The sequence below is a fragment of the Gossypium arboreum genome, chromosome 9, assembly GCF_025698485.1.
Source record: "Gossypium arboreum isolate Shixiya-1 chromosome 9, ASM2569848v2, whole genome shotgun sequence".
Lineage (NCBI taxonomy): Eukaryota > Viridiplantae > Streptophyta > Magnoliopsida > Malvales > Malvaceae > Gossypium > Gossypium arboreum.
In genome coordinates this window covers 34,047,241-34,059,565 of record NC_069078.1, presented here as the reverse complement: position 1 = coordinate 34,059,565, position 12,325 = coordinate 34,047,241, and the positions used below count along the sequence as shown (strand labels likewise).

Sequence of the window (12,325 nt, the reverse complement as noted above, 5' to 3'; positions counted from 1 at the left end):
AATGATAACATAAGGGATTTGCATGTCAAATGGACCAATTTTGTTTAGTGGCCGGCCATAAATGATGGTTGATGTATAATATATGTTTTATTATACTATTATAATAAGTGATGGCTTTATTTTTTTAAAGAAATTAATTAGTAAAACAATAAAAGTTGAAAAAAAAAAATAGATGTTCATCTTTCTTCTTGATTGCCGAATTTAGGAAAGAAAATATTGAAGAAAGAAAAGGGGAAAGACTTTCGGTCATTTGAATGCTTAAGAAGGTTAGTATATTGTGTTAAAGTTGTGAAATTTTAGCTTGTTTTAGGTTAATTATCATGGTTCTTACTTAGCCCATGCTAAATTTTTAAATTTTGATGGATGGATGGAGCATCCGGCTATGGTTATTAATGAAGGAATTTGATTATTTCCTTTAAGTTTTGATGAAGAATGTGTTGAGGAAAGAAATTGATCTTGCTAAAAATATGAATTTTTAATGCTCATATATGTAATAGCCAAAAATAAAAATGCTTGATGTCTTGAACAAATGTTGTTTCGATGTGTTGAATTGAGTAAATTAGATGTTTGAACACTTAAGGATTCGGCATTGTTCATGATTTTTTTTAGAATGTGATTTTGAATGATATAAGTAATGTTATGCATAGGTTTCGGCTTTGATAAGTAAAAATATAATGGTGGCTTAAGTTGAATAACACTCGGCTAAGGATTATAAATGTTAGCTAATTCGACATAAGAGTATAGGTGACAACTACTTTGTATTTGAAGTTTTGAAGAATAGGTAGGGTTTAATTAAGTGATGAAGGTTAAATTTTTAAGTTTGGTTAAATTAGGCATTCGACATTACTTATGACATCGGATATGAGTGTATGAAAGATTAAGTTTGAGTAGTTAAGTACATTAAAATAGTTGATGATTTGAGTACTACCTATGGTTGATTCGATTATGGTCTTTGCATGAGTAAAGTGTTATTATGTGCATATATGCTAAGGAATATTCAACTATGTTATAAATTTTATAAAATGAAATGATGTATATGGAATTATGATAAGAGATATATTTTGATTTTGTTACAAATTATAATCCAGACTTACTCCATGATAAAATACATGAAATTGTATGCAAATTTAGTTTATGAAATTGAATATGCAAGGTAATAAGTTAGTAAAATGTTCCTTGATAGTTTAGTTTATTAATTGGGAATAAATGTGATTATCGATTGTAGCCTAGTAATATGTTCGATTATGCATGAGTAGGGCATATGAATGATGTTTAAATAACTAGTTTAGTAAGGTCATTTGTACCTTAAATATATGATATATATATGTATTAAATTAAATTGATTAATTGATAAGTAATTTAACAAAATTCATTTGTTTAAATTAAGCTCAAGAGCAAAGAGAAACTAATTCAGATAAGGGAAAAGAGAAAGCAATCGAGTAGCCTATCTGCAACTATTCAAAACATCCGAGGTAAGTTTTTGAGTAATGGAACTTAGCTTATGATTTGATAAAATCATGATATATAAGCTTAATATATAAATTGTAACCTAAAGTTTATACTTGAATTAAGTAGTGAGATAAATAATTTGTAATTATGACTTGTATCCGAATGCTTATAGAGATCATGTTGAATATTGAAATGAAATCGGGTTCTTTGTATGTGGCTATTGAGCCGAAAGTGAAATTACTGATAAGCATGTTGTGCTTGTGTTCTAGTAAGGTAAATGAAATGCTAATGTATTAAGATATATATATGTGCACGATATTTGAGGATTTTAACCGGGCTAAGACCCGCAGGCCTTGTGTGAGATTTATATCTGGGCTAAGTCCCGAAGGCATTCGTGCTGATATTATATCCGGGTTAAGTCCCGAAGGCATTTGTGCTGATATTATATCCGGGTTAAGTCCCGAAGGCATTCGTGCTGGTATTATATTCGAGCTAAGTCCCGAAGGCATTCGTACTGATATTATATCCGGGCTAAGTCCCGAAGGCATTCGTGCTGATGTTATATCCGGGCTAAGTTCCGAAGGCATTTGGGTTGGAAATGTGTGATCTTGCTGTAATAATTCAAATAAATGGGCTCACAAACCTAAGATGGTCAGGTATGTACCATATATATGTTATGAAATTGATTCGGTTTAAATTGTGATTATTCATTTGGATAGTGTTCTTTCGGCCATTGGATATGGTTGTATGAAGTATATATATAACTTATTCAGGATATATGAATTTTGATTCAAGTGAAAATATGTTAAGATTGGCTCTGAGTATGTACGTATATTGGTTGAAGTATGAAGTAACATGAACATGTGAATATGCGTATATGTATTTATTTAGCCTTGAAATTGGATGAGATGTATTCGACTAAATAATGAAGTTGGTTGAATAAAAAGAAGTTATCTATGTGATATGAATTGATGTTTAAAGAATAAATTAAAATGACAGGCATGAACAATAGTAGTATAGTTAGACATGTTTATATTAGGTCAAAGAAAGGATGATAAGCATTATGAATGCTATGCCTTAATTTTTAATGATTTCATTACTTAAAACTTACTAAGCATAGAAATGCTTACTATGTTGCTTTAATCCTCTGTTTTATAGATCTTGTTCGTTAGCTACGGTCTCGGGGATCCCAAAGTCGAAGTCGTCCACACTATCTAAGCCCATTCGGTACTCTAGTAGTTAAACTTCGATAATGGCATGTATAGGCTTTTCTTTTTGTTGTTAAATAAGTATCTTTTTGATGATGTATATATGTATAGCCATGCGAAAATGGCTTGTTAAGTTACTATATGTATTCCATATAGTTAATGTGAATGTGTGTTTGATATTTGATTAATGTTTTCAATGTTTTGATGTGAATTGAACTTAAGAATGAATCAATATGCCCATTATCTTGAGATGACTCTTTTGTATATTGTATAAAAAAAAACAATTTGGAATTCGGTTTTATAAGTGTGACATCGGGAGTTATTCAAATATAGTTAAATGAAATTTCGTGCTTGTTTGGTAATACTCTTTAACCCTCCGGAGACGGGTACGGGTTAGGAGTGTTACACCTTTAGTATGGATACTGTAACGTCCCTAACCCGTATCCGTCGCTAGAGTCGGGTTACGAGGTATTACCAATCAATACATAATGTATAGCATACATTTATCAAGCATAAAGCATTCATTTTCATAAATTATTCAATACAATCACATCGTCCTTTACAAGGGCCTACGAGGCCTTAAATATGCTTTAGTAGTGGTTCGGGACTAAACCGATATCATACGAAAATTTTGGAAACGTAGAAAAAATTTTAATCATACAGGGATCACACGCCCGTATGAACAGGCCGAGTGCCTCACACAGCTCCAAACACTCCCATGTCTCAGACTGTGTGAAAACAGGGTATACATACGGACTTGGGTCACACGGCCAACCACACGCCCATGTGTTTAGCCCGTGTGCCTTTCGAAGTAGCCACACACGCCCGTGTGTTAGGCCATGCCAAATGTAACGGCCCAAATTTCAGTGGTATCAGAATAGTGATTCAAGATCACTAAATCTGACAACTTAATAGAAAATATTATTAATTTAAGGAAAATAAGTTAGATGTGAAATTAGGAAAATGATTGAAATAGTGAATAGTATTTTATAATAAATACTAAATAATTTGGAAGTGACAACGAGGTATCGAGACCTCAAAATATTAAACCAAGCCATAAATATTTTTATAAATATTTATGGAGTGTTAGTAAGTTAGTATTAAAGTTTCGTCAAGAAATTTTAAGGTTTCGGTAGTCAATTGGGTAAAAAGGACTAAATTGAATTCAGTGTAAAATTGTGAAATGAGATTAAATAACTTTAATAATAAATAAGAGAGAAAAGAGCGAATTGACCCAAAATAAAATGGGCTGGATGGTTGGGTTAGTAAATGGCTAAGAAATAGTGTGAACTAAGGGCAAAATGGTAATTAAGTTGAAATTGGATAGTTAAAAGTTGAATTAAATTAGAATATCTAGAGTTTTCTTTATTTTTCTTCATCATCTCCAGCAAAAACACCATTGAAGGGTTCTTTTAAGCTGGTCTTTCATATTTTTATTACATGTAAGCTTAATTCTTGATTATATCTTGTAATTTTTGTGTTTTTGAGACTTTTACAACTAGGTCCTATTATCTAATTCATTAGTATTTGATTTCATGGTTATTTTGAAAGTTTCCATGAATAAATGCTGGAAGTTTATGATGATTTAGCATGGAATTAAAGCTTTAATTTGTTTATACGTTGATTTTATTGAGAGAAGTATATAGAAAGTGAATATTTAGGGACCTAATTGTAAAAAAACTTGAAATTAGGGTTTTATGTGGAAAATCTAAATTTCAATGGTTGTGAAGTAATTTAAAATGTTTAAGGAAAGTGTTAATTGAGAAGAAAAGGTTTTATTGATGAGTTAATTGGTTAGGGACCAAATTGTGAAAATTGTGAAATTTAGGGTAAAGGTGTAATTTTGGGAATTAAAGGGCATAAATTGTGAAGTAGAATAGAATTGAAATGGATGCTAATGAAGGAATGATTTTATAATTATAGATCAAGAAAACGAAGTGAAATGTGGAAAGGAGAAATTGCAAGAATAGTACATGAATTTCTACGACTTTTGCAAATTAGCCCAGGTAAGTTCATATGGCTAAATTTTAGTGGTCATTGTTGTTCTTATGAATTTTATAATATGAGATATACTATATGATTATGATAAAACCATGAACAATGTAAAAATATGAAATTGAAAAAATGATCAAATTGAATGAAACATAGGATTGACTACTTCTGTCTAGTGACAAACGATGAATTGACGGAAAAAGTCCATGGTTGGACCATGGCAACAAGTGATAAGTGATATCCATATAAGACCATAGCTGGGCTATGGCATCGGAAAACAAGTGATAAGTGATTTTCGTATAAGACTATAGCCGGGCTATGGCTTCGGATTAAAGTGATACAAGTGATCCGTATAAGACCATAGCTGGGCTATGGCATCGGAGAAATGTGATAAGTGTTTCCGTGTAAGACCATATCTGAGATATGGCATCAGTATGATATATGACTCGTGTAAGACCATGATTGAGTCATGGCTTCGGAAAGTGAAATGTGATCAGATGTAAGTCCATAGTTTTACTATGGCAAAGTGAAGTTGAAGTACTCAATTCCGTATAGTTTCTTAATTTGAAAATAGATGGTAAGCGATAAATGGGCGCAAAAGAATGAAGTTTAAATGTGAGTAATATTGAATAATACTAAGTGTAATTGATTTGTTTGTGGATGTCAGGAGAAATTAGTGAATTATATATGATAAGAATGCTTTACCATATTTGGTAAGTTTAATTTGAAGCCTGTGAACCTATTAAGCTTTCATAAGCTTACTTGTATGTGTTTCATATGTCATGTAGATTAACGTGGACATGGAGGATCGGATCATCACCGAAAACTACACTATCCAGACATTCCCTTCTAGTTTTTGGGTTATTATCTTTTGATTTATATGGCATGTATAAGTGTTTGGTTGGATAAAGTTATAGATGGCTATAATATATATAAAGGGATGGCATATGTATATGCAAGTTAGTTTAATGGTTAATTAGTAATAGTGTGATAATATAAAGTACATATTGTGGGCATAAATTGGTTGACTGGTTGTAATTTGTATATAATTGTGTTAGGTGCAAACAATGGATGGAAGGGTGAGAAAAGTGGCCTAAACGGCCTATTTTCGTCCACACGGTTAGACACACGGGCGTGTGATATGACCGTGTGTCCCTTGCATCCTTAAATGTGAAGTCAAGATAGTACACGGGCCAAAGACACTGCTGTGTGTCTTGGTCGTGTGAAGAAAACGGGTTTCAAGCATCGCCGTGTGACAAAATCATGTGAAAATAGCTTAAAAATGGTCAAAAATCATGTTTTCACACGGCCAAGTCACATGGGCGTGTGATCAGGCCGTGTGGCTCTCTGTTTATGTCACAGGGGCTATCCCCACGGTCGTGTGTGCAAGTCAGATCTACCCACGGCCTGGCCCCACGGCTTGGCCCCACGGCCATGGGAACCCCACGGGCTAGCCACATGGCCATGTCCCAGGCCACATGGGCATGTCCCAGGCCACATGGGCGTGTGCCCCTATCTTCAAGGTAAAATTTCCAAAATTTTCGGTTTAATCCTAAACCACTTCCAAACCATGTATTGGGCCCCGTAAGCCCATATTAAGAACTTTATGCTGAAATATGAAAAGTTTTGATTTGGAATGCAAATTTTTTACTCGGTTTTATATAAATGTTAGTGTATAAATCCAGTAATGCCTTGTAACCCTATTTTAGTGACGGATATGGGTTAGGAATGTTACATTTAGTGGTATCAGAGCTCAGTTTAGCCAATTCTCAGAACGATCGTGTTGTGTAAAGTGATTAGAAATACATGCCATATAAATTTGTGATAGTGTGATGTGTATGATCCGATCTAAATTTTGTTATTTTTATAGATAACTCTTGATTATAAAGATGTCAGATAGACCAGAACGTACAAAACAAGAAGAATAAGTAAATAGTAGAGTACAGACTTCTGAACAGGGGACCAGTAGTAAAGTTCTGATTTCTTTGATGAGGGAATGGGAACTTAAAGATATGATTTATGGAATTATGAATCAATGGTTCAATGATATAATGCAAGAAAGAAACTCGGCTCGACAACCCCCTCCCCCTATTGCACCACCCGAAGTGCCCCCGATTTATAACACCCCAAAAATCTCGAAACCCAAAAATCCTAAAATCCTGAACTTTCTTTGTTTTCGGTTTTGATGAAAATTGTGTTTTTGTTCCTAGCCATGTGATAATTATAGTAGGTCTTAATTAAGGTTTGAGTTCGAACCTAGGGGTAAATGAAATTATAGTTTAATTATTAAAAGGACCTTGTTGGCAAGTAGTTGGGCTTTTAAATAAAGATAGGGAAAAATGGCATCAAAAAGCCTTGTGGAAGAGTGGCTAATGACGCCACTTAGAGTGTAGGGAGTGGCGTTAGTGGCTAGCAAGGAGATCCAAGGTTCGAATCCTAGTTTAGTATTTTTAAAAGTTTAATTTAGGCCTTCTAGAAGGATGGAAGTGGCGTGAAGATGGACTCTAAGGGGAGTGATCAGAAGAGAAATTTGAGGAAAGGATCAAGGGGTTATCGGGGAGAAAAACGAGGAGATGAGAAGTGAGGAGTAAGTGGAGCCGAAATGGGAACTTAGGCTTGAGGAATTCGACCATAAAGGTTATAAATAGGTGCCGAATGCGAGGGTATCAGGCTAATGCCGAAATCTCTTTCACCTTGCTACTGGAAACCCTTTTCGCTTCAAGATCCAAAAAGTCGAAAACCCTTTTGTTTTTCTTTCTTTCTCCTGATTTCTTCTTCTACTCTTCTTCTTTAATCTATTCCAAATATACCTTATTCACCATACTAAGTTTGGAAGCCGAATCTTCCAAGGGCCGAATACTCTTTGATCGAATCTAGTGTAAGTGTTGCTCTTCCAGTCAGTTTTTGCTAAGGTATCGGTTATTGTTCCTCACTTATTCTAATTAGTTTTTGGGTAGGAATAGGATCAAATTTCAGTTTTTGGATCCCTGCCGATTTGCTCTTCAGGTGAGAGACGTTGGTAAGTACTTTTAATGTTAGTTGGCTGAATGGTCATAGTTAAGGTAAGGGGAATTGTGTTGGATACTAGTCACCTATTATTCTGGTTTCAATAGTTAAGATTGATGCAGATCTAGGAGTTGATCGTGGTTAGTGATTAAAGAAGGGGTTGTTATACTTATCGCGTAAGGTAAGGTGAAAGGTGGGGTTTTAGTTTTAGTAAAAATATGTATTAAGCATGCGATTAATTGTGGAATGATATCATTTGTAGGTTGGTGACTAAGGGAATCGCAGCATGCTTGCTTACCAGGTGTGTACATACACTGCACACGCAAGTAGATCGGTAAAAGCCGAAAAGCCAAAATGCCAAAAAGCTGAAAGTTTGGCTGCGGTAGTCTTGCGAGTGTATGAACACTCGTGAGGAGGAAACCGATAGGTTATTTGAGGCCCATGGGCGATTCCATGGACTTGGGCTGTGATCTGGCCAACCGGGCCAGAATAGGCTTAATGGGCCCAATGAGCTGTTGGGCTCATAATAGGCAAAGTTTGATAATTGATGCTATGTGATAGAAACTTTGTGTGTGAGCATGAATATAAGGTGATTTGGGCCTAACGGGCCATATAAAGGTGATTTGGGCCTAATAGGCCATATGAATATGAATTGGGCTTGATGGGCCATATGAATGTGAATTGAGCCTAATGGGCAATATGAATGAGATGGGCAAAGTGGGTCATACGCATGTATGTAGGGGTTTTGGGCCTAGTATAAGACAACTACATAAAACTTTATTAATAAATTGCGACCGTGGACAAGTCATAGGGTTAAGGTGTGGCAACGGGTATATGCATGTCTAGGATATGATTTAGGGAGAGCTTGGTACTTAAGCAGTCTTAATGACTCACCTCCTCTTCTATGGAATCCTACCTGGAGCATAGTATTCATTCATCTTATCTCATGGGATTTGTTAACAGGCCAAGGTAAGTGAAAACCGTAATAGAGGGAAAATTATCGAAATGTCCTTAAAGGTGAAAATGACCAAAATACCTCTAGGTGTTAAATGGAAGTTTTATGGATGTGACATGCATACATATGATATTCTGCTTAGGTTGCATATGGGTTGGGAATTATGGAACGGAGGAAGTATATGAAGATCTCATGGTTGATTTACAATTGTAAATCCACCGACGGCTTTTAAAGCCCAATATGTAAATGAAGGTAGTTCCGCAACCGGGCTACCATTGGTGTGTGGGCTGGTTGGGTCAATATTTATATCCCCACATGGTGTGACGGGGGACAGAGCTGGTGTGTAGCGGATGGATAATTTGGATGGGATTGCATTGCATGTTTTCTCTTAGAATGCTTGTTTTTCATCGAGGGTTGTACACACTAAGTTTGTGAAAACTCACCTCCTCTTTTATTTTATTTTCAGGTGATGCTTAATAGAAGGTTCGATGTTTGGAGGGACTCTGGGTGGCCGGCTAGCAAGATAATTCGGACTTGGTTTTTTTTTTAAGCATTTAAGTTTTTATTTCTTTTTAAGTGTGTTTAGACTAGATTGTAACAAGGTTTTCATTATGTTATTATTACTTGAATTATTATTATTATTTTCATTGTAATTACAAGAAGTTGAACATGGGTTTCCTAAATTATAGTATGTTTTCTATGTTTTCGCAACTTAATTTCTAAATGATAAGTTTTTCTAAATCAAATGCTTAAAACAAGGTTTTCGCAACTGAAAGGTGTGTTTATTAAGGTTTCTTTTGTTTAAGAAGGGTTTTCAATGAAAACACTGTTTTAGCTAAAATAGTTCAATGTAACACGTGAGATTCGGCCATAAGGTCTGGGCTGGGTTTAGGGTATTACACGGTTACCCCTCCACCTCCTCCAACAACTGAATCTAGTAAACGTACTCCGTTGGAAAAGCTCAGAAAACTAGGAGCTGAAGAATTCCGGGGAAGATCAGATGATGGCCTTGTCAAAGCTGAATATTGGTTGCAAAGTATAGTGAGAGTTTTTAAGCAAATGGTATGCTCACCAGATGAGAATTTAATATGTGCTATGTCGCTACTGAAAGAAGAAGCATACAATTGGTGGGAAACAATCGAGGCAGTGGTGTCGGTAGAGAAAATCACGTGGGAATTCTTTCAGAATGAGTTCAAAAAGAAATATGTGGGCAAACGGTATCTGGATAAGAAAAAGAGAGAATTTTTGGATCTACGAAAAGGAAGTAAATTGGTAGCTGAATATGAAAGAAAATTTGTTTATCTTAGCAAATGTGCACGAGATATTGCACCCAGTGAGGAGGAAATGTGTATCAGATTTGAAGAAGGGCTTAATTATGAGATCAGAATGATGATAGGGGGCACTGAGATACTGGAATTCATTGTTCTATCAGATCGTGCTCAGAAGCTTGAAGAAGTATATAATAGAAAGATGCAATGAGATAGAAGGAGAAAAGAATCTTTCAAAAGAAGTGCATCTAAGTTATTTTTAGCTTTACCAGTGAAGAAATCTAAAGAGGAACTTAGTCGAGCCACTTCAGCACCGGAAAGATCAGGAAAGAGTAGACCAAGACAATCTGATTACAAAGCATCTGATAGACCTGCTGTTAGCGTAGGTAGTGTATAAAACACCCAAAGGCCTAAATGTCAGTATTGTGGAAGAAATCACCTTGGTGAGTGCCGAAGCTAGACAAGAGCTTGTTATAGGTGTGGATTTGCTAATCATTTCATTCGAGGTTGTCCCCAACTACAACAAGATGAAGTAGCGTAGAAAGAGAAACAGAAAGTTACTCCTCAACAAAGTAAACGTTTGAGGCAGAGTAGTGCTATAGGGGTTACTCATTCAAGTATGAGAGAATCAGCTAGTTGATCAGATGTTAGATCACCTGCACGTACCTACGCTATTCAAGCGAGAGAAGAGGTGACAGCTCCAAATGTAATTGCTGGTACTTTCTATCTTTATGATGATACTGTGTACGCATTAGTAGACCCTGGGTCTACACATTCATATATTTGCATCGTGTTAGCATCTGAAAAGAATTTATCTGTTGAACCTACTGATTTTGATGTTCAAGTTACTAATCCCTTAGACCAGTGTGTGATAGTTAATTGATATGTCGTAATTGTTCACTGAGAATAAAGGGCTATGAGTTCCTCGCTGATTTGATGTTCTACCCTTTTGGGAATTTGATATTATTTTGGGAATGGACTGGTTAATGAAACATGATGCAATAGTGGACTGTCGTGAAAAATAAATCAGTCTGAAATGCCAATCAGGGTATATGATTTCAGTTAGGTCTGAAAATCTGGGTGATACTGTTAGTATTATTTCAGCCTTTTCTGCTCAGAGATTGTTACATAAAGGAAACGAGGCATTCTTGGCCTATATTCTTGATACTCGGGGTTCCAATTCAAAGTTAGAACAGATATCAGTAGTCAATGAGTTCCCCGATGTGTTTCCTGAGGAGTTACCAAGTTACCACCTGATAGAGAAGTGGAATTTGTGATAGATGTGCTTCCAAGAACAACTCCCATATCAGTGACACCGTATAGAATGGCTCCAGTAGAACTAAAAGAATTGAAAACACAGTTACAAGAGCTGTTGGACAAAGGGTTTATTAGACCGAGTATGTCGCCATGGGGTGCACCTGTTTTATTTGTGAAAAAGAAGGACGTTCATTAAGGCAGTGTATAGATTACAGGCAGTTGAATAAAGTAACGATTAAAAATAAATATCCTTTGCCTCGATTGATGATTTATTTGATCAATTGAAGGGTGTTGTGGTGTTTTTGAAAATAGATCTCAGATTTGGGTATTATCAGTTAAAGGTAAAGGAATGTGATGTGTCAAAAACAACTTTCAGAACTCGGTATGGCCATTATGAGTTCTTAGTTGTGCCATTCGGTTTGACAAATGCTCCTACTACTTTTATGGACTTAATGAATCGAATTTTTCAATCTTACTTGGATAGATTTGTGGTTGTGTTCATTGACGATATACTGATCTATTCAAAAACAAAATCTGAGCATGCTCAACACTTGAGAGTTGTGTTACAGATTTTAAGAGAAAAATAGCTATATGCAAAATTCAGTAAATGTGAATTTTGGCTTCACAAAGTTGGATTCTTGGGTTACATTGTGTCTGTTGATGGTATACTAGTAGATCCGAGCAAAGTGTCAGCAGTGGTTAATTGGAAAACTCTAAAGAATGTTATGGAAGTGCAAAGTTTTCTTGGATTAGCCGGTTACTATCGCTGATTTGTGAAAGACTTTTCAATGATTGCTTCACCGATGACCCGGTTACTACAGAAGAATGATGAATTTGTATGGTCTGATAAGTGTCAACGAAGTTTTGATCAGTTGAAGAAAATGTTGACAGAGGCTCCAATGTTAACTCAGCCTGAATCAGGTGTGCCGTATGTAGTATATAGTGATGCATCTTTGAATGGTTTAGGATGTGTACTGATGCAATCAGGAAAACTGGTAGCATATGCTTCTCGACAATTGAAACTACATGAGAGGAACTACCCTACACACGATCTTGAGTTAGCTGCTATTGTATTTATTTTAAAAATCTGGAGATATTACCTATATGGGAAGAAATGTTATGTGTATACAGACCATAAAAGTCTGAAGTATTTAATGTCACAAAAAGAGCTAAATTTGAGACAGAGTCGG

At 35.5% G+C, this 12,325-nt stretch overlaps 1 protein-coding gene across 1 annotated transcript; it reads left to right on the top strand.

Moving 5' to 3' along the window:
• The first annotated feature begins 8,601 nt into the window (after window positions 1-8,601).
• On the top strand, window positions 8,602-11,155 carry LOC108455294 (uncharacterized). The gene is made up of 4 exons (XM_017753873.1): window positions 8,602-8,624; window positions 9,486-10,065; window positions 10,156-10,264; window positions 10,983-11,155. Exons 1-4 carry the CDS (start codon window positions 8,602-8,604, stop codon window positions 11,153-11,155), a joined length of 885 nt encoding a protein of 294 aa, XP_017609362.1.
• Window positions 11,156-12,325: the final 1,170 nt, after the last annotated feature.

Coding starts and splice junctions, on each gene's coding strand:
- LOC108455294 (XM_017753873.1), top strand. CDS start 8,602: ATGGGATTTGTTAACAGGCCAAG. Junction 8,625..9,485: donor GGATTTGTTAACAGGCCAAG/GTAAGTGAAAAC, acceptor TTCGGCCATAAG/GTCTGGGCTGGGTTTAGGGT. Junction 10,066..10,155: donor GTGCTCAGAAGCTTGAAGAA/GTATATAATAGA, acceptor TTACCAGTGAAG/AAATCTAAAGAGGAACTTAG.